The 23,071-nt window shown below is 36.3% G+C and overlaps 2 protein-coding genes across 2 annotated transcripts; both read left to right on the top strand.

The window, feature by feature from the left end:
• Positions 1-4,492: 4,492 nt before the first annotated feature.
• On the top strand, positions 4,493-10,322 carry lman2lb (lectin, mannose-binding 2-like b). Its single transcript, XM_058375639.1, has 8 exons — positions 4,493-4,717; positions 5,346-5,464; positions 5,624-5,741; positions 6,129-6,211; positions 6,431-6,592; positions 6,975-7,089; positions 7,881-7,997; positions 8,441-10,322. Exons 1-8 carry the CDS (start codon positions 4,513-4,515, stop codon positions 8,581-8,583), a joined length of 1,062 nt encoding a protein of 353 aa, XP_058231622.1. The 5' UTR covers positions 4,493-4,512; the 3' UTR covers positions 8,584-10,322.
• Positions 10,323-14,841: 4,519 nt separating this feature from the next.
• On the top strand, positions 14,842-22,380 carry zgc:64051 (leukocyte surface antigen CD53). The gene is made up of 8 exons (XM_058374660.1): positions 14,842-15,228; positions 16,449-16,525; positions 17,806-17,994; positions 19,200-19,274; positions 19,856-19,963; positions 20,057-20,128; positions 20,228-20,311; positions 21,515-22,380. Exons 2-8 carry the CDS (start codon positions 16,469-16,471, stop codon positions 21,581-21,583), a joined length of 654 nt encoding a protein of 217 aa, XP_058230643.1. The 5' UTR covers positions 14,842-15,228; positions 16,449-16,468; the 3' UTR covers positions 21,584-22,380.
• Positions 22,381-23,071: the final 691 nt, after the last annotated feature.

The raw sequence follows: 23,071 nt of genomic DNA, 5'->3' as shown, positions 1-23,071 counted from the left end.
GATGGAGCTGTAAGAATAAATTAACACACATTTGGACAGGTAACAGTTTCATCTTCAGCGTCTGCCGCGGGTGTGATAAGTATCGATCTCAGTGACTGGACACAGATTCTCCTCTTCAATTAACTAGATGCTCTCTCTGTTTGTTTTGGAGTTGTTTTTTTTTCACTCCTCTTCCGTTCTGTCAGCACAAACTCAATAGAAACAGAAAGCAGATTGAGGGATGAAGGAAGAAAGGAAGGAAGAAGACATCCGTTACTCTGCCTTTTTTCAACACTCTTAAGCATTTCTTGATTTTTGCTGAGGAGCACAGCGCATTTATCGCCACCGTCAGGTCCTGCAGTGCCGCCAGGAAACGCATTAAAGCGTCTTCATTAGTAAATTATTTACGGGCTGAGAACCGAGTGAGAGTGAGAGGGAAGGCATTAGTTGTGTAAGGAATAAAACACTAGAGAGAAAGTTGTTAGAGCGAATAACATTGGAAATAATAGCGAGTTCAAGTGTGATAGAGTAACAGCGTGTTTTATTCTTTTTATACCACAGTAAAAAATTATTACAGGAATGATAGGATATTTTTTTTAATCCATTTCTTGTTACATTTAATGTTATGGCATATCAAAATAACAATTAAATGTTTTTTCTCCCTTTCAGTTATGTTTCTAGTTTTAAAAAATAACAACTTCCTATTTTTTTTTTTTTTTTTTAATAATCAATTGAACAATTATATCAATAAGCTTTTATAGATGTTGGAATTTTTATCTTAAGACATGACATTTTGACCCTTGGTGGTGAAAAAAGAAATATCTTGTTCCTACTCGCAAAACATAAATAAATAAATAAATAAATAAATAAATCAGCCATTAATTCTCTCCCTCTCGTATTTATAATCACTGATTGTTAAGCATATAATACAAACAAACAAACAAATAAATAAATATTTACTGTTCATTCTTAAAACCTACTTTAGTGTTGAAAATCCCATTTAATAAATAAAAAATAAAACAAACAACATATACACAAATCTATAAATTACACTATTTTGTATGCATCAATTATACTGTTAAAGATATTATTGTCTGGATAATGGATGCAGATTTCTGTAAAGTTCTTTTAAGGTTCAGTAAAAATAAATATACAAATATAAATATGTAGCATTTTGTTACACTAAGCAGTAATTCCCTACACTTTCACCTCATTTATCCACTCAATCAACTGCTAAATATCCAATAATTAAATATGAATATAATATAATATAATATAATATAATATAATATAATATAATATAATATAATATAATATATTATATTATATTATATTATATTATATTATATTATATTATATTATAATATAATATAATATAATATAATATAATACATTGCAGTTAATATTTCTGTCTCTCTTCACCCTCTCTAGCCTGTACAGTAATTTATTTTTTATTTATTTAATTAATTAATTTTATTTTATTTTTTGTCTATTGGTATAAAATTGTGAAAAAAATATATTTCATTTTTATTTATAATGTTTTTTTAAAGGTTTATATTCTCACAACAAACGGGTAATGATGTGGGAAATCCAGGTGAATGAGTTTGTGTGTGTGTGTTGTGAGAATAGAAGCAGATTTGTGTGAACACACACTGTTTGTGAGCTGACAGGTGCAGGCCGAGGCGTAAAAAGATCGGCGTGGAAATAAACGAAACGTTTCGAGTGATTGGGGACGGCGCATAAAAAACAGCAGGCGACGAGCAGATATAGATTACACAACTAAACAGCTGCACGCATAAACACATAAAACACAGCCTTTATGAGGGAAATGTTGTGGCTCTGTAATAGCTAAAGCTAAACCATAAGCCAGTAAATATATAATATATGCTGAGATATTGTTCTATACTGAAACCAAGCAAACATCTGGTCTTCAGGAGTCAGTTTCCATCAACATTATTTATATTAATCAGCATTTACATAATGATTTTATTTATTAGGGGTTTTCAATTTAATGTTTCTGCTAGGACATCCTGTACTAAGGAGACTCGACCCCCAAGCAGGATATTTTGGACACTCGGGTTTCTAGGGCTCTTTAACTTAAACTGTATCCACCCACAGAGCTCAGAGTCGGCTGATTATAACGAAAGCGAATCTCCAAAACATAATCCACAGGCAGCTTTACACCTCCTTATCCTGTCTCTCTTCCTGAGCACACACCGTCTACATTTCCTTAGAGTGGATCTATTAACTGCTCTCACCTCCTGCAGCGTTTGGAAGCTCTTTGTTTGACACAACTGATCAAACTTTGTGCATGTTTTCAAATTTGATTTATTCATGTCATTCACTTATTTTCCCAAGGGTTCATATATGTGATTCATCCATCCATCCATCCATCCATCCCTGGTACACCCTGGACAGGTCACCAGTCCATCACAGGGCCACATATACACAGACAAGCACACACACACACAATCATATGTGATTCATTTATTTTCAAATTTGATTTGTACATGTGATTCATTTATTTTACCAGGGGTTCATATATATGATTCATTTGTTTTCAAATTTGATTCATACATGTGATTCATTTATTTTCACAAATGGCTCTTGCACATGATTCCCTTAGTTTCACATTTGCTGCTTACAAGTGATTCGTTTATTTTCACACGTGATTCTATGTGATTCATTTGATTTTACATTTGATTCTTACACATTATTCATTTTTCACATTTGATTTTTAAAGATGTTTTATTTATTTTTGCATATGATTATAATATGTGATTATTCATTTGTTTTTACATTTGATTCATATAAATAATTCACTTTATTTTATATTACACTTGTGATTTTTACACAAGATTATATCTTTGATTCCTAGACAGTTACTACTTATTTTTGATTCCTACAAATGTTTTTTTTTATTATTGTACATGTGATTCTTATACAATTCACTTTTCAGTATTCCTGTCTTTATTTAAAGTCCTTTTTGCTTTTATTTTACAAACTTCACTTTTATGATTCTGTTTTTGTTCCATCTCATTTTTAACACTGTCTATCAAGAGGACACTGAATTTAAGTGGATATTTTTTACATTTTCAGTAGAGTGTGTGTGTGTGTGTGTGTGTGGGTGTGTAAACTGAAAATAGCTTATAGCTCTTTTTATTTCCATTATGAAGAATTAAGTTTCAGTGTAACAGCTCTCTCCAGCTTTCACTTTCAAGATCAGTTCCCTGATAAAATGGACATCAGCATCTCTCACACACACACACACACACACACTCACACCATTCTCTTTTCACTCTACTTTGTTCCCCAGGTCTCATAAAATGTTAAGGAATCATTTCCTGTTCATTTCACAATTCTTCCTGTAGAGCGTGATTAATCCGTTCACGTATCAACTTTCATTTAATCCTGATGTCATTAAGCCACGCCTCCTACCTGAGTCTAATCCTGATGCACAGTGACACCAGATGATGAAGATCATACAATGTCAAAAACATTTCATATGAGAAGATTATAGACTATATTGTAAAAGCACTATATGATAAGTGAAGTAGTTATACACTGGGGTCTAAATGTCTGAGTCTTAATGGGTTTCACGGGCACAAGAATAAACAGATGAAATAAAGCCAGGTCTTGGCGGTGACACTGGCAGGAAGTGTAACTGAAGCCAGTGTGTTAATCACCGTCTCTGTCTCCAGTTTAATCAGCCATGACAGCTCAGGTGTCGGAAGAGTTACCCTCTTCATTACGGGGCTAAAGAGGTCGTCAAAATGAATGTCACACTTTCCACAGTTACAGGGCTTACAGCTTCTACAAGGAAATATAATATCTCCACTGACTCGGAGGACCAGGAGGCCAAGGGGAGGCCAGGATTCATAAAACAGACGTGTGATCTGCACAGGATTAGATACAGAGCTGCAAATGATTACAGCAACAGATAATAGTGCCTTACACTGAGTGTCCACTTTATTAGGAACACCTGCACATTCAAGCAGTTAATCTAATCAGCCAATCATGTGGAAGAATGTGCACGCATCTCAGCATACACGAAACATCTAACCATCTAATGAATCTGAGGCCATCATGAGCACACACTCACCATTTGATGTAGGATAAAATTTTATTTACTTTCACTTGATACTCATGTGTATAATTCTAATGTAGGTGCCATAACTTATTTTAAATGTAGTAATAAAAAAAAATTGAATTACATTTTAATTACTAATTAGTTTTTTAATACCTCTACATCCTGGAGTGTTTTATTCACACATATAGGGTTTTTTTTATTTATTAGTTTAACAGCTTCTCTTTTTTTATCTTGAAGTTAATATAAAACAATACAAGTTCAAAGGTCCTCCAGGTGTCTGTAGTGTTTCATTGGACTAAACGCGTACATAAGAGCACTTGTGGAGAACAGCGATTGGCTGATGATTTGAATGGCAGCACTCACAGCCAATCACAATCGTACTCAGATGGACCCTTTGCCAATCCACACTGTAACCTGGTTCAAGCGGAAGTCGGAGGTAAAACATGGCGGCCCCTATGAGCGAGTTTACGAAACACAGCGCAATTTGTTTACAATTTATCCATTTATCGCGACATTTTATGAACAACGCCAAAGTATATTTCCTCCTAGCTTTTCTGCTCGCACTGACATCCCGCTGTTCCGGAAATGAAGACTTTCAGAGAGACGAATTTCTTAAGAGGGAGTATTCGCTGACCAAGCCGTACCAAGGTGGGAGAACGAGTCTGGTTGCTATTTTAACACCCGTTTTGTTGACAAATCCCGCCTCCTGCGCTGTGATTGGTGCACTACTTTAGACTCACAAGCAGTTTTCCAATCATAGCGCCAGAGTCTGAACGATTCTAGCCAATCAGGGGGTAACAGGCGGAATATGGGTGGGTTTTTAAAAATATTGTCTTTTTTGATTCTGAAAGTGAGTTTTTGAATACGATTCATGAATCTATCTATACACAATAAGCACTTAACAAATTTAAGATTATTTTTTGTAAAGGTTTCCCAACTGTGAGACAAGCTGTTAATATAAGCTAGCTTGATCAATTAAAAATGTTAAAGGTTTCACACAGACACTGTATTTACCCGAGTTTTAATGGGAAATCATTAGAATTAAAAATAAATCCAATTACAGGTGACTAGTAACTATTTCCAATAAAACACTCAATATTGTATTCATCAGTCTTAATTGACATGCCTTCTTTTAATTTTTTTTTTTAATTTCTAATCAGAAAAAAACCTTTAACTTTATCTAGAATTATGTCAGACATTTTAAATGTAGGTTGGTGAGGTTAGTGTTATAATCTATACTTATTGTGTGTGTGTGTGTGTGTGTGTGAGCGAGCAGGTTTGGGATCATCGAGCTCGTCACACTGGGATTTACTGGGCAACGCCATGATCACACCCGAGTACGTCCGCCTGACCCCAGATCTGCAGAGCAGACAGGGTGCCGTGTGGAGTCGCATTGTGAGTTTGCTTCCAATATATGTTAGGAATAAAACACGCAGTTTTATGCTATTCTGGGAAAATAATCAGCGTCAGGATTGTAGTTTTGTATCCGCTGATCAGACGTAATTCTGAATACAAAAAAATAATAAAATATGAATAATTTGTGTGTGTGCGCAGCCGTTTTATGTTCGAGATTGGGAGCTTCAGGTACACTTCAAGATCCATGGCCAGGGCAAAAAGAACCTGAACGGTGATGGACTGGCGCTGTGGCTGACCAAAGAACGAATGCAAATAGGCATGTCTTACTTTTTTTCTTACTTTAGTGTGGATTCTCTCCAGTCTAGCATCAATTTTTGGGTCACTTCTTTGAGAAACATTTGTGTATTTGTTTGTTTCGAATCAAGGCTTCGTCTTTTAACTACTTTCCAGTGTAGCGTTCTCGTTTCTATAGTAACCACATACACTGGGTTTTGTATGGTTGATGAAAAAGGATGACGAGAATTGCTGTAGTATAAGTGGAATGAACTAGAACTATTTGTATTTCTTACAACAGAAGGTTTAAAAATAATAATGTTAATAAGAGAGAGAAAATGCATCATCCTGTTTAAGGTTTAAGGCTACACTGATTTTTTTTTCCTCTTAAAATCTTCCGGATCTTGATGTCTGTCTTGATCCGTTTCAGGTCCCGTGTTTGGAAACATCAATCATTTCACCGGCCTGGGGATTTTTATCGACACATATCCAAACCAGGAAAATCTGTATGAGGTATATGAACTGCATGCCTAAGCAATGGCTTCCTCATCAAGCAAAAGTTCTTAATGCTCCATTACTTTTGTTTAACTGCATGATTGTGTTTGATTACAGCTATTTCTGCTCCCAGTCTCTTACTTAGTAAAGATCATTAATGTTGTTTCTATTATTGTGACCCTCAGTATGTTTAACTCTTCTTCTTCATCTTTTTGTTCATTTTTTCTCTGTGCATAGAGATCATTTCCGTTTATTTCGGCGATGGTGGGAAATGGGACGGTGGCCTATGACCACGAGCAGGACGGAAGGAACGCGGATCTGGGGGGCTGTGCGGCAGCAGTGCGTAACACCGACTACGACACGTTCGTCCTGGTCAGATACATAAAGAACAAGCTAACGGTAATCCACACACACAGACACCCACATCATAAATCAGCTTCTCCAAATACAAACTCTTACCCACCTGATGGTTTAATGATGGTCTGTTGCAGCATGTTTTTTCCCCCAGTATACGTCTATACAGTGTTTATACCCAAACTCCCGAAGGGTCCCACTGGGGGGCGTCATGTGACCATTACACATGTCATCGTTCATGTGCTATATGTACAGACACAGCCAGTGTCTAAATCAAGTCAATAATGTTCAGTAAAATTCACTATTTGTCTAAAATGCAGTCTGAGAGGAAAGGTGTATTACAGTATCATATTTAAGGTTAGTACAGAAGCAGCGCTGGTCCTGGATCAGAGCTCACAGTGAACCCAAACACCTCGTTCCTCCACAGGTGATGATGGACATAGAAGGAAAGCAGGAGTGGAAGGATTGTGTGGAGGTCCCAGGTGTCCACCTTCCTCAAGGGTATTACTTCGGAGCCTCATCGCTTACTGGAGATCTGTCAGGTTTGGATAGACCGTTTCTTTTATTTGCTTAAAAAATGATACAAAATAATTTTATTTTTCTGTATATTCCATCTTGGAAGGAAGTTACAACACAGAGCTGAGTTACCACTGCCCCACTGGTCAAATGAGGCAGTGTCTGATTCAGTCTGATTCACTTCAGTGTCTGATTTATGCCACTAACTCACTCCAGTGTCTGATTCACTTGACTGATTCACTCCAGTGTCTGATTCACTTGACTGATTCACTCCACTGTCTGATTCACTTGACTGATTCACTCCACTGTCTGATTCACTCTACTGATTCACTCCACTGCATGATTCACTCCAGTATTTAATCCATGCCACTAATTCACTCCACTATCTGATTCACTCAACTGATTCACTGCACTGTCTGATTCACTCCAATGTCTGATTCACTTGACTGCTTCACTCCACTGCCTGATTCACTCTACTGATTCACTCCACTGTATGATTCACTCCAGTGTCTAATCCATGCCACTAATTCACTCCACTATCTGATTCACTCCACTGATTCACTGCACTGTCTGATTCACTCCACTGTCTAATTCATGCCACTAATTTACTCCACTTTCTGATTCACTCCACTGTCTGATTCATGCAACTGATTCACTCCACTGTCTGATTCACTCCACTGATTTGCTTCACTATTGGATTCACTCGGCTCTCTGACTTGTTCAGCTGAATCACTTCACCATACCAAATTGGCTAATTTATTTATCTAACTGATTCGATTCACTGAATAATACCTAGCTCTGTGTTGTCTGATTACAGATAACCATGACCTGATCTCCCTCAAGCTGTTTGAGCTGACAGTGGAGAGAACTCCGGAAGAACTGGAGAACGAGGAGGAGATCACTATACCCAGTGTGGACTACCGAGAGATTCCCGGTAACAAAGATGACCACTGTGTATAATGAGTAAAGCTAGTTAGCTAGTTAATGTTTTAACACGGTGGTGTGTGTGTGTGTGGGGGTGTCTTGCACAAGCCCTGTCTGTGATGAGTTCTGATGATTTTTTTAATTTAAACAGACTTTTAAAAAAAAGGAAATGAAACATGGCACAATATCTAAAATGCTGATGAAGCAGTAGCATGGAGAAGCCGAGGACATTTATAATGTTGCCAGATAAAGTGTCCAGACATCCTTTATACTTGAATGCACATATGATATACATGATGTATACATGAATGCCAGAGATCTTATCATCACTATGAACTTTTCAACCATCATTTTACTCAGTACTTTAAAAAAAACAATTCAAGATGATGTAGTAGATTGTAAGTTGCCCATTAGAGCAGCAGTGACACTCCTTCTGCGCGCTTTCTGTTGCAGTGAAGGTCGTCGATGAAGGTGTGAGCACGCTCACCCTCCTCTTCCTGTTCATTTTCTCTGTGGTCGGCCTTGTGGTGCTCATCGTTGCGCTTCTCTTCATCTACGCGCGCTGGAAAGAGCGCAGCCGCAAGCGCTTCTATTGACAGTTTTCTTCTCGCTGCTGCATCAAACTGACGTTACCTCGGACACCGAAGAGCCATACACGAGGGCGAGAAATACAGCCTCGTCCTTAATCCTCTTATTCATCTGCTAAAGTTTAGAAGATGTTTGAATATTACTGTGGAAAGAACAGTGTGTGTGTGTGTGAGTGTGAGACACAGATTTGTTCCTGAAGTGCAAAGACATATTGCAGACCTACATAAACAGCATTGCGTGTGTGTGGATATGTGTGTGTGTGGGTGGTTGTGTGCACGGGTGCAAGGCAGAGTTGTTCCTGAACTGTGTATACATATTGCAAATCCTGAAAAACAGCAATGAGTGTGATATAAAGTGGGTGTGGGTGTGTGTGTCTGTGGGCAAGTGTGTGTTCAAGATCATCTGGAAAATACATATTAGTGACCTAGACAGGCAGCTGTATCTGCACTAATGAAACATACACACTTCTTTTTCGACTTAAAACACGCAGACATTTTTGATTAAAGTTAGAAAAATAAATTCCGCCTGAAATTTAGTCATTAAATAAATAACGTTAATATCTGAAGGAAAAATCCAATCCACAAAATTGTCTAAATTATTCTTTGAGAAAACGTTCACACAGATCCTTTAATGTGCGTTTTACACATTTTATTGCAGAAAAGCATGACACAGTGACACATGACTTCAGTATTTTAGATCATCATTTTTCTGTTTAATTTATTTTCGTGCGGAATTAAGTCAGGTATCAAGGTATTTAATATGTATATTGATATATTTGCACACACACATTCTCTCTCTCTCACACACCCTGAAGTGTATGCACCAGTCTACATGTGTGTGAAATACTGTTTAGTGTCATTTTTACACAAAATACACCAAAATCTCTGCCAAACTCTCGTCACAATATAATGCTGGGTGTGTTGAATGGAAAGGATAGTGTTACGTGAACAAAACCGTTCGCTGATTCATATCAACTTTGTCAAAAAAATCTTTTTAGAGTTTACCTGGCAGACAAAACTAAGATGAAAACTGAATCACAGTAGCAATCTTTCGCTCTTTTGTGTTATATTTTTTAGAGTCTGTGAATAGTAATGCACTGAAGTCTTAAACAGTTTCTGTTTAATTGTCTCTTTAAAATCAACCAATCACAGCTCAGTGATTAAAATGCTGTTGAAAATGTTAGAAATGGTCTCAAATATTTTGCTGTTTTTATTTTATTTTCCTTAATTCCTGTTATTCGGTTTCTCGTCACGCATTTAATCTGATTTTCCTGATTACTGATTTCAGAAAGAACAAAAACTGAGCGTGTGCAGAATTTTTTTTTTTTTTTCCCCTTTAATTTGGGGTAAGATTGGATTACACTGTACTAAACTTCTTTATACTGCTTTGGCATGTTTTTGGTTTTTTTTTTCTTCCGAAGGGTTTTGTTTAGGTTTTACTGGATTAAAGCGTTCATTAAAGGAAACTTATTGAAGTATTGAACTTATAATATAGAATATTAAATTAATCAAACAAACATTATACATTTTAAACCTGAAATATTGAATGATGGAAATGCTGAACGTCTGAAATAAAAAAAAAACTGTATTGGGGTTATGTAGCTGATTAAATAAACATTGCTCTTGGTGGGAAATTTAAACTGGACTCCAGATATCTTGTTGCTTGACATTTCATTTTTCCTAACAGTTCACGTTTGTCCTAATGTTTGTTAGAATATTCAAAATAAAGTGTTTTTTATAAACTGAAACATTTGTGTATTATTCTGATGTACACGGTTTAGTAACAACGTGAGATCTTGAAAACGATAACCATCAATAAATCAGAAATATTTGGGATCTTGTCGCCAGAAAAGTGTACAAAAAAGTGTTGTCTATGGACAAACGGAAATGTCATTGAATTTTTCTCCCAAAAAAAGTTTTACAGGTTGCATAAATGTGTGTTACATTCATACAATTAGAATTGTTGCTTAATCGCCATGAGAACATTAACATACATTTTCCACACATTTCATTTTACATATTTTAAGGGGAGATTTTTTTTTATATCCTTGTTGAAAAAAAAAAATAACTAGGGAAACCTTTGAAATGTCTGAACAATATTACGTACGTGTTTAATCCATCCATCTACTAGAGCCTCCCTCCAGGTGGACACCACAGGGTGGTCCTAGAGCCTTCTCCAATTACCAATATAATCCAGTAGTCGTGTAGTTCAAATTAGAAATTTGCAGAAAAACAAAGAAATAAAGTACTCCTCCGGGCTTGGATGAGAAAAAGCAACCGGTTTTATTTAGAAAAATATCACCAAAACTGGCACTCAAACACACAGATTCATGAATCGATGCAGTCAAGTACACACCCCTTCACAAATCCCCCAGTATATATACCTTTTAGCCCAGCTGCCTAACCTTGCTGGGTTCTATTTTTCTGTGGATTGTTTTGACGTTCACCACTTTTTCCCCCTGAAAAACAGCCCCACCTTTCTGTGGCCTTCATACACTCTATGGGTCACAAGTTTTAATATTGACACATATTGGTTGTTGATCTATCTAAACTTCTATTAAACCTTATTTAGCCCAAAAACACATTTGTTTCATACCCATTACACCTTTAATTCAACATTCACCCACGTGTTCCATGTATTTGATTGTTGTTGTTCCTGTGTGGTTCATGGTGACTGGCTGACATTTATTAGAATTCTGAGGACTTTACCATCATTTTTATTATCACATTTACATTTACACCATTTTATGTATTCCCACTATTTAGGGCGCGAACCCTATCCTTAATTTACATCAGGTTACCTAAGTAATACTGCTAATATGGTAAAGGTAAAAGGGGCAAAATAGCTCTGCGTGTAGTTTAGTTTGGTCTACGTTGAGTTTGTTTATTGTTTATTTATTTAGGCTAGGAGTAGTCAGTTTACTTTAATTTTAATTAAATTTAAAGTCCTGAAACCTCTCTATTAAAGTCTGGGATTTTCCATTACACTTACTCGGTGTGTTGTGTCCCTATGTTTACATTAACATCCGCCACTGCAATAATATTTTGCTGGCGCTTCAATAACATCTTCTCCAAACACACTCCCGTCTCGGTGCCTATTGTTTTGTTCTTACTTATGCCACAAGGAGTTTTACCAACTTTCCACTTGCTACGGTAAGCTACTTTTTATTTGCATAAGATAATAAGACGCAATATAACACCTGTACATTATATAAGGGTAGTTTTAACTTTAATTTTTCTAAAATAAACACTCGAGTCAGAGTCGGGTCAAATAAGACTGTTACGGTGTTCTCGCCCCTAAGCCCAAGGATTCTGAACTTCGTCAACATGTTTTCTCGGTCTCAGTGGAGCCAACGCCATGATATGGTACGATGTGCTAGCCTATGCCCTTGTGATGTTTATGCCAAAGCCAGAAAGTTTGAGAATAATAACCCACTAACGCTGATTCAGCCCGTTTTGCTCAACTCTATTTTTGTGATTTTATATATTTTTTTGTCCTCTATAACTTCTATGTCTATGTTTGTGCTAATTTTATCTATTTATCATAAGCTTACCTGTTGACTACTGATTATGGCAGGTGCTTAATAGTGAAAGAATTATAAGATGACCAATTAATCAAATAATTCTGATTATTGTCCAATAATCAATAAATTAGAGACGATAATTAGATAGGCAACATGTCAGTGATTAACAATGAGAGTAAGCACTGATTAAAGTACTGATTAAATTAACTGAGTTACCAAAATGGAAACCATCATATGATTAAACATAACTGAATGAGTCTAACGATTAACCAATTTATCATTAATCATCATCTATGATTAAACGATTTATCTAGTAACGTCTCTTTGTTTATATCTTAATGATTAAACCCGAATCGGATCTGTCTTAAGGATTAAAGGAGAACATTCAAAGTTATTAAAATTAGAATTAGAATTAGCATTAACCGTCCCTTACTGATTAAAATGAAACGTACTTAATGATTAGGTATAAGACAAGTATAAGTTTCAGAAATTTCCCACACTGGGAACCTAAGGGGACTACAGTCAATGTAGAGATGCCAATCAGCCTGCAATGCATGAAGTTATCCACCCCCACATTTATATACTATATTGCCAAAAGTTTTGGGACACCCCCCCAAATCATTGAATTCAGGTGTTGTTTTTCAGGGGTTGGGCTCGGCCCCTTAGTTCCAGTGAAAGCAACTCTTAATGCTTCAGCTTCATACCAAGACATTTTGGACAATTTCATATTCCCAACTTTGTGGGAACAGTTTGGTGATGACCCCTTCCTGTTCCAACATGACTGAACCCCAGTGCACAAAGCAAGGTCCATAAAGACATGGATGAGCGAGTCCTGACCTCAACCTGATAGAACACCTTTGGGATGAATCTGTGTCTGACCTCACAAATGCGCTTCTAGAGGAATGGTCAAAAATTCCCGTAAACACACTCCTAAACCTTGTGGAAAGCCTTCCCAGAAGAGTTGAAGCTGTTATAGATGCAAAGGGCGAACCAACTCCATATTACATTCATGTGAATGTAAAGGCAGATGTCCCCAAACTTTTGCCAATATATTGCATCATTTATTTTTTGTAGATTCATGACATATAATCCAAGTCTTTTCAGTTCTAGGTAATAATCCATTAAAATCTAGAAAGTTTACAAGGATTATTCATTTTCTGAGGCTCAAGATTTTAGAAAACATTGCAACAGAACAATGATGCAATCCTCCAAATGTTAGCTCAAGTCAACAACAAAGATGACTCTGAAATGTCTCTTCATCATCCCAACCAATGTGCTACTTCAGGTTTTTCAGTTTTATCCATTACTCCACGGCTTTTGGTCCGTTCTGTCCATTTATGTGGTAAAGAAATTCCAGTTTGTGCGCTGATGTTATCACTTTAGTATTGTTTCACTTCCTTTTTTTCACTTCAATTTTTTTTCCTCTGCATCTTCAGCAAGTTCAAAAGAGGTGGCTAAAGATTTCTCTGAGGAACTGAAGAATGGAAACCACACACACCCGCACACACACCCACATGATAATATACTGGATTTGTGTGTGTGTGTGGGGGGGGGGTCCATGGCCAAAATCTTTTCAGTTTGAGCAAGTTAAACCAAACTAACCATTTAAGCTAAATTTAGAAACATTCATCCTGCTCATTTGGATACGATGATGGCTACAAAACCCCATAAAAGGCAAAGCTCACCTTGGCAAAAAAGACTGACAGAAGTAAAAGTTGTTTGGATTCACATCTACGCCAATAAAATACAGTGAGGCACAAAAAATTAATAATAATAGTTAAAAAAAAATAAAAAAAGCTCCAGTTCACTCTTCCTAAAGTCATGCTGGAAAGGCAGAAGGCATCCGAGTGTCTGAGAAGCCTGATGACGGCACACTCGGGAATATATAGCACACTGACGCCTGAAACATACCAGATCGGTCACTTGGTTTTATTGCACAGTAATAAAAGAAGATGCCGTGGCCAATGAATTCGACTTATACACTAACTGAGGCCAGCTGCTTTTGATATAACGCCATTCTCAATCTAAAGCCTGGTCTTATTCGGCTTAATATATGGATTTATAGATGTGATTTATTAGTTAGGTTGGAAATTTTGTGTGTACATTTACACACATTCAGAAGCACAAGCAGGAAACAAAGGTTTTGTTGGGTTTTACAAAATTAAGGGATTCAACATCAATACCATATTTCTTATGCACTGTAAATGCTCCTAAGAACAATTTCCAAATAAATCCAATTATATATTGAGCTTAATAAATGATGATTGTTAGATTTACTTACAAAAAATAAATCAATACGGAGTTTTTCCCCCCTTATTTTTGATTGATAAGAACTTCTTAAACTTGAACTTAAATCCCATCACTGTCAGGGTTTGACTTAAGAATTCAGCCTTACAAAAACAAACCCTAAAACTAAAAAAATCCAGGGATAAGGCACATTTAAGGTTTCAGCTAATGAGTAATGAACACTTTTGGTTCATCTTTGGAAAACCTACACGTCTGAAACATCACCCACTCAAAACTGTGTCCCAGACATTATTGCACATTAGACACCACAGAGCTCTCAGATGGGCGGCGTGGCTTAAAGTATGACATCAGAGTTTGTGTTGTGAAAAAGTTTAAAAATCGTTCATTGTGTTTTTTTTTCCGCAACACCGAGCCATACTGTGTGTTTGCGTGATGCTAAACTGGTAGCTATAGCAGGTAGCTAAATTCGCCTCATGACTTCAGTGTGGTCTGCCAAAAATGAATAAATAACCGTTTGAATGTTACGGTTCCACATGCTTCAGGTTTCATTACCACACCTCTACAACTGTTAAAGGAAATGGTCAAATATAACAACTGTGCTCATATATGCAGGTCATGATTCACAAATTAGCCTCGTTTTCCACGCGTCACTGCTTCGTATTTTAGTACACGTAATGTGTGTCGGGTGTAATTTTTCTGTTTGTCTGATCTGAGGTCAGTTTTGGTTTTCTGAACGTACGCTGCAGAGGTTAAAGCAGATCCGACCCCAGATCAGACGTGGAAAAGCTTCAGAAAGAGGAAGTGAAGCAAACAAATGTGTGTTAGACTCTCTTAGACTGTGTGAAAGAACACAAGGACGAACGACTGTTTTCATCCAGGCCAGGTAAGGGGAATGTTGTTGCTTCTTCTACATCAAATGCCATGGAAATATAATTTATTTCCTCAAAGAAATTAGATACATTTTTTGAAGCCTGTTTGTGCTTGGAAAATTCAGGCGATTATACAATTTCCACACAGAGTTTGAAGCATGAACGTTACTCTAATACTTCTTTACTTTTTAACAACAATTCTCAAGTGAACTTCTACGAATTATGAAGACTAAAATCTAAACTGGATCATAAACAACAGTCTTAATGTGACAATTTTGATCGTAAGGAAAAATCTCTTAATAATAAACTATAAAAAATGTAACATTTTTAAGGAAATTTCCTGAAAGAAAAAAAAATAGTGAGCGTGCCTTTACTTTCAGTTGTGTTTTTTGTGACTTTATACAGTAAATATAACGTTATTTCCATATGCGTTTGAAGGAAGTTTGAAAGAGGAAGGCTGGTAGTTTGGAATATAATAAAAACAAACAGGAAAAAAATAAGTTTTTAAACACTTTGAGGTTAATTTCTTTCATATTTTAAAATTAAAACCTAACTATATTTCATGTTCATGTCTTTGTTTCTCGGAAACTCGCACAGGAAGTGTGTGTCATTGGTTTTTTGTTTTTTTTGAGTCACAGACTTAAAGCTGAAAGAGGAAGTTGGGCATCTGTGCTGGTTAAATTTGACACATTCTACATTATTATTATTGCTGCTCGACTTTTTTATAATTAGCAGCTCTGATAGTTGTTCTTTTTTTTAAATAAAAGAAACGTCTACTCGTTTGACTCGTTGCGATGTTTGTTTAATGTTTATGGAAGGAGTCTCCAGTGCCAACATGCTGTATTAAGTTTTCTTACACAGGAAAAGTATACTTAATGCTATTAATTTATTTAACGTTTTTTTTGCTCTTGTCCATCTTTTGCCCAGGGAAGCAATGGATAAAAGCAGAAAAAACCTATATAAAGTCATAAGAAAATACGAAATAGTTATGAAATGTTTCTATGTTTGAAATATACCTAAGGGGTGTCAATACTTTTGACACATACACTTTTGAGAGAAAAATCCTACTTTTTTGCATTAAAGATGAATAAAGTTTCTTTTGTTGTATTGAGTGGGTGATAGTGAAAGGTGGCAATACTTCTAAAGTGTATTTCAGTGAGAGAAGATATAAATAAATGTGTTTCAACTTCACATAACTTCACATAACTTCACATCTGTCTCTTTCTCTGTCTAGAACCACAAAAACAAAAAAAGATGTCATGCCTCAAGTGCCTAAAATACACCATGTGTGTGGTGAACTTCATCTTCTTCGTATGTATCAGTTCTAACACACACACACACACATACACAGAGTGTGAGAAAGAGAGAAAGAGAGAGAGAGAGAGAGAGAGAGAGAGAGAGAGAAACTCAAAAAGTTCTTTACAGATACACTACCAGTCAAAAGTTTGGACACACCTTTTAATTCAATGTTTTTTTGTTTAGGGATTTATTTTCTACATTCTAGAACAATACTGGAGATTTCATAACTATGAAATAACACGCATGGACTTAAGTAATCCATATGTAATGACAACAAAAACAGTCAGTTGTTATTTTAAGACACGAAGGTCAGGTGGTCTGGAATAGTTCTTGCAAGAACAGTATTGTCAAGTGCATTTGCAAAACCCATCAAGCACCATGATGAAACTGGCTCATATGAAGACCATCCCAGTAAAGCAAGACCAAAACTTACCTCTGCTGCAGAGGAGAAGTTCATTTAGAGTGACCAGCCTCAGAAATCACCGATTAACAGCACCTCAGATTAGAGCCGTTATGAAGGCTTTACAGAGCATCAGTAGCAGACATATCTCAATATCAACTGTTCAAAGGACATTATTGTGTATTTTGGCCACCTTCAGCATTGTTTTACAATGTAGAAAGAAATAAACATCAGGAATTAGAAGGTGTGTCCAAACTTTTGACTGGTAGTGTATCTGTGTATTTTTTATTTTTATTCAATTCTTCATCCTTTGCCATTGAACTATATTTATACCACAGCGCTCTTTTGTGATCAATTCTGATTGGCCAGAAGGTGTTATTACAAATTTACACCAACTCTGTGAGCAGTGCAGCTGCAATATTATTCATATTATATGGTTCATATTAACATGTTCTGATATTTTATTGTTTCAAGAGTAACAGCTAATTCACAGCTTGGAGGACGCTGGACATAATCTAAACTTAACGATTAATAGATTCAATAATGCTATCGTGCTGAGATGTAAGGACATGTTTAGTTAGGATTTATGGAAGGAGTCTCCAGTGTCGAGGAAGACACTGGGCTTTTTGTGCTTTCTTGGTAACCAGCACTGTTATTTGTCTTCTAGAGAAAGTAAAGGAACTTTATTTGTAGCCACTCTAAACTTGTTTGGTAGATTTTTTGCAACATTAAATGCAACTGATTATTTACAGGGTGGTTTTTACTATTTAAGAAATTCATGACAATTCCCAAACCATCTGCCTAAAATGATCAGATGCTGAAGATTTTGAAAAATGCTTACATTTCAGACATCATCTAAACACTAATTTCACCATGTCTGTGATGCTTACAGCTTTGCGGAGCTGCTATATTTGGATTGGGGATCTACATGAGCACCACGTTCAAGTATCTGTCCCTCTTCCCGTCGTTGTCAGCCATGAACCTGGCCAACGGGCTCTACATCATCGGCATATTCGTCACCTGTGTGTCCTTCCTGGGTTTTCTGGGGGCCCTTAAGGAAAACCGCTGCCTCTTGATTTCTGTAAGTCTTTAAAGCTAAAAAGTTGTTTAAAAAAAAAGTCCATATGACAACAGTGATTGTCAAATCTGCGACTCTTTCACCATTGAAGAAAATTTTGGTTACACTAGTTCTCATAACCTGCTTCCTTCTCTTGGGGTATTAACACAAGGTAAATATTACAAAACAAATGTGCTAACATTTTTACCGAGCTAAAACAAGCTAAAATTCTAGTGTGGAAAAGGGTAAATTACATATAATTTTAAACTGATTTCAGTGTCTAATGGTAAACCGGGGCTAATTAACAATAGGTTAGTTCCTAATCCCTCCAATGTTAGTTAGAAAATAATAACTAGCTGAATGCTAATTGCTAGCTGTTTCAGCACTGTCAATACTCGATCCGTACCAGTACTGCGCATGCGCGAATTTGCTGTCAACAACAAATTATACCAAAATATTATACGAGTAGTATTATAATAACAGTATTAGAAATACCTGCCGGATAAACTTCTGTAAATAGTCATACTTCAGAAGTACACGCATTTCCGCACATGCGCAGGACAAGCCGTGTTTCAGGTACGGATCGAGTAGTGACAAGCGCAAACTGGCTGGATTAATAGAGTTGAATGTAAGTCTCCCAGAAAAGTTCGTATTCATAAAATACAAGTAAAATGGAGGGGCACTTCCTCTTAATTAACTAAAAAAATACAGCAATGTGTTTTTAAACTGCTTCTATACAATGACATAAATGAAATCATCGTCTGAGACGAGTAAAGATTCAATTTCTATAAATATACCGTCAACTAGAATCATTGCATCCACTGTTTCCGCCATGTTTTCTTACTGGATCTTTGAACGCACCTCTCGTTTTCAATAGGATTTGTTAGCCATTTAAATCGAAAGCAAAAATACCATAGCAAACCTGGTCGCAGGGGTGGAGAATGAGGGAGCACAAACACACAAAAACAAAACCACAATGAATCGGCCACAGAGTCTTAATTTTTGGTTTATTTTATTGCTTCATGTGTGAACAAAACCAGTAGCTAACACACACAAAACCACTGGACTTATAATTCTCACCTACTTACACACACACACAAACTGAATCTCTAAACATAATGTCCACCACATGTAATGAAAAAATAGATGTTTTTAGGGGCTTCTGATACATTGTAATATAAAAAAATTTGTTTGGTAATTCCGTTTACGTCTGAACTCTTTGCTTTTAGTTTTTCATCCTCTTGTTCCTGCTGATGTTGGCTGAGCTGACGGTGGCTTGTCTCCTGCTCTTGTATGAGAATGAAGTAAGAAAACGAAACCTTTTTTTTTTTTTAATAAAACAGATCCAGAATAATGTCATTGCATTACAAGAATTTAAAGTGGGCCATGTCGGTGACACGTCTGCATCCATCGCATCAGTCCCATTGCATCTGATGGCCCTCTGTTTATTCCAGCTTTAGTTTAAATATCTGTGCTAGGCTTTGGAGAACGTACAGCCACTTTTAAAGAATGCAACAATGCCTCAAATTGATGTATTGTGTATACTTGACATTTGCTTTTTTTTTTTTTTTTTGGACATATAGCTGTAAATTATCAGAGATTAGAAAGTTACATCCTATAAAGAAAGAGATTTTTTTAGAAAAAAACTAAAAATCTCACTTATTATTATGGTGTCATCCTCATACTAATTCTCAAATCTGGTGTCTGCTCTTGTGTTATTGGTAATTTGCTTGAAAATTAAATGCCTCAGAATTATCTGAATGACTAAAATGTCTTTGTTGATGATGTTATAAAAATCAAAGAAGCTAGAAACTCTAGACTAGAGACAAGGACACAGGTTGAAGAGCTGAATGGAAACTTATCATATACTTGGTACTGCTTGTAGATTGACAGTTTCATTGAAACAGAACTGAAGGACAGCCTGAAAAAAGTCAAAACAGAAGGAGGAGGAGGAGTTAACACAACCATCGACTGGAACGTCATTCAGAAAACTGTAAGTTATATGTTATGTTTGAGAAATCCAAAAAATGTCAGTGCACATAATGAGGCCTACTCAGAACTTTTGGTCTTTCCTATATGGCTTTAGTTTGATTGCTGTGGTGTAAACAACGCATCCGACTGGGAAACGTTGCCGAGTTCATGTAAACTCGCGCAGACGGTATGACAACTTTCTAAAACACATGTTACAAATGTTTTGCTATAAAATGGCCATAGTAAAAGAAATATGCATTGTGTGTGCATTTGTGTGTGTTTGTAGGGCTGCTATTCAAAATTAAAGAACGCGATTGAAAACAACCTTCTCGGAACTGGAATCACAGTCATCATCATATGCAGCATTGAGGTACGAACCATGATATCTCACCTTCCAAGACAATACAATGCACATAAACACTCAACAAATTGACAAATCCTGCATTTTCTTAATATTTATGAATAAAATTATGAATAAGGGTTTCTAAAGGCAAATGAACAAAGATGCTTTGAGAAAGAAAAAAAAAAAAGTCAGGTTTTAGATCAATTCTAAATATTCTTAATATATATACAATCCAGCCACAAGTTTTGGTTGTTCTTCCCCAAATCCGTTGCCAAAATGTCTTTGTATGTTGTAGCATTACAATTTCCCTTCATTGGAACTAAGAGACCCAACACGACAATGCCTCTGTGCACAAAGCGAGCTCCTTGAAGACATGTGTGGAGGTTAAGGTTGTAGTGTAAGAATTTAGGCATACTCACTCCAACTCATCCCCACGTCACATCTTTGGGATAAACTGGAACACTGACCTCCTCGCCCAACATCAGTGTCTGATCTCACTAATGCTCTTACAAGCTGAACACAAATCCCCACAATCACGCTCCAACATCTAGTGATAAGCCTTCCCAGAAGAGTGGAGCTTATTATGACAGCGAATTGGAAAAGAATAAATCTGGAATGAAATGTTCGACAATGACATATAGCTGTGTTGGTCAAGTGTCCAGAAACCTTTACCCATAAAGTGTACATTTCATAGAAGGGATAAGGATAGAAGGTCACTCTTGCAAGCTCGGAAGTTGGTTAGAGATAACGTAACAGAGTCACATAGCTAGTCATTAAACTGAAAACTGCAGAGACTTTACCAGCTAAAGGGGATAACAAAGATGTCTGTTGTCATATAGTATTAGCTCCATGTATTTATTCAGGTATATCCTAGTGTATTAACTAGCGACTACACTGTTAACTAGTGTATTAGCTAGCGATTCTGCTACTTTAATAGATCTGGCATAAAACTTTTCCAATGACAGGTTCTTTACACTTCTTATGGATTAAATTTTTCAATGATAACATTTTTATGCATTAGATAATGACCAATAGAACTTTTTTTTTTTTTTAATCAATTTCTAGTTACTGTTCAATATTGTGGAATGTCACAGTTCTCTGTAAATGTGATTTTACTGTAGAAACAATCAGAGTTGTTGATGAACATTTTCTGACCAATCAGAATTGAGAATGAAACAGACTGAGGTATATAATGGATTATTTGCTCTCTCTCTCTCTCTCTTTCTGTAGGTTTTGGGTATGTGCTTCTCCATGACTCTGTTCTGCCACATTACCAAATCTGGACTAGGCTACAAATGATCGGCTATGACACTTTTCTCACAATGCAAAAGAGAGACAGTCCGAAGAGTCGGCTTCCATTCATTTTCTTTATACTTTCATTGTTGAAATTTGACACTTGTCTAGATTACTATCCTGACATATATTATATGAACGTGATACATGTGTACTGGTACACAGCTTCATTAATGCATATGTTTTTATATGTTCTGTCAAACAAAAATGGCATTTCCAGAAATTGTACAGAAAAAGCATATGTGATTGGATAAATGGTAGTGTAATGACAGAATGCTGCCTTAAAACTTGATAATATATTGCAATATCAGGCTGGACCACAATTGTATTATTTTTCTTTTTAATGAAATGCCAAATGTTTAATTTAGCTTTGCTTTTTTAAATGAACTTTAACGCAATGTTTAAATGAGAAATTGAGACATCATCACATGTAGTCTTATATAGAGGAACTATTATGAGAGCGATTATCAGTTTCAGTGCTGAAGTGTTGAAGGGAAAACCCCCTTACATGACCAAAAGTCCACACATGGATAGAAATATCTATCTAATTCCCCCAAATTCCCATATATTTACTTCTAGGCATTTTTTAAATCTTAAATATCAGTAATTAATCAGAGCTTGCTAATGTACAGATCATGATGTTGTACTGTTTATTTAATTTTTTTTCCTATAACCATGAATTATATTTAAGTTTAGCTTTTGACATTAATTATTTGTGTCCTTTCCTGCATCAAATCTAAGATTGCTGTCCTAACTGCTGTAACTTGTGTCTAATGGTGTCTAATAAACTTCTTGGGTGAAAAAGAAAAGTATGCAGTGATGTTTTGATCAACTAGCTACTTCTTGTATTGTCTTATTTAGAGAAGCAGTTTGAGTTTCAGTTTGTTTGAAATCAGGAATTGCCCACTTCCTCATGTAGCAACGTTAGAAGGACAACTAAAAGACTCACATTTTGTAGTTACAATGCTCATAAGCCCCTTTATGAAATGTAATTCTTCTTGTAAACACTCCCAGACCTGACAATGTTTAATCCTCCTGCCAGAAGGTCTATGCTAACCAGCTGGCCCTTGTCTTCACACAGATTTTCAGCAGATCAGTGGAGACATCCTGGTTTCAACTCTCCAAAATAATCCGTATTTATAAATAACCCTTGCTACCTCAAGCCTTTATGACCACAAGCTAGACTCTGGTTTTTGTGGTGGGGACCCTGGCACTGGTCCATCTGAAGACTATACAGAGGCCTAACTGTCCAATTTGCCAGTTGGTCAAACAGGTCAGTTGATGATACATTTGATATGGGGTACCAATACTCACCCCATAGCACCCGACTACCCAGGGTCTATGACAGGGATCTCCCTCTGCCTGTAATTGGGTCACAAGCTTTCTGGTGGTTCTGACTTGTTAGAGGAAGCAGAAACTCATCCAGAGAGCTGTACTCAGCCCACTACTCTTCTTCACATATCCGTCTTTTGAAAGCCAACTTTATCCTATCTG

The sequence above is a fragment of the Hemibagrus wyckioides genome, linkage group LG22 (assembly GCF_019097595.1).
Source record: "Hemibagrus wyckioides isolate EC202008001 linkage group LG22, SWU_Hwy_1.0, whole genome shotgun sequence".
NCBI classification, from domain to species: domain Eukaryota; kingdom Metazoa; phylum Chordata; class Actinopteri; order Siluriformes; family Bagridae; genus Hemibagrus; species Hemibagrus wyckioides.
The sequence above is the reverse complement of the archived record's forward strand: the minus strand, read 5'-3'. Positions and strand labels throughout refer to the sequence as shown.

What these genes read in the sequence shown, in the direction of transcription:
- lman2lb (XM_058375639.1), top strand. Translation starts at nt 4,513, where the DNA reads ATGGCGGCCCCTATGAGCGAGTTTACGAAACACAGCGCAATTTGTTTA. An exon ending in GCTGACCAAGCCGTACCAAG is followed by an intron (nt 4,718 to 5,345) that starts GTGGGAGAACGA and finishes GTGAGCGAGCAG; the next exon opens with GTTTGGGATCATCGAGCTCG. An exon ending in GGACTACCGAGAGATTCCCG is followed by an intron (nt 7,998 to 8,440) that starts GTAACAAAGATG and finishes TTTCTGTTGCAG; the next exon opens with TGAAGGTCGTCGATGAAGGT.
- zgc:64051 (XM_058374660.1), top strand. Translation starts at nt 16,469, where the DNA reads ATGTCATGCCTCAAGTGCCTAAAATACACCATGTGTGTGGTGAACTTC. An exon ending in TGCTCTTGTATGAGAATGAA is followed by an intron (nt 19,275 to 19,855) that starts GTAAGAAAACGA and finishes TACTGCTTGTAG; the next exon opens with ATTGACAGTTTCATTGAAAC. An exon ending in GGAACGTCATTCAGAAAACT is followed by an intron (nt 19,964 to 20,056) that starts GTAAGTTATATG and finishes ATATGGCTTTAG; the next exon opens with TTTGATTGCTGTGGTGTAAA.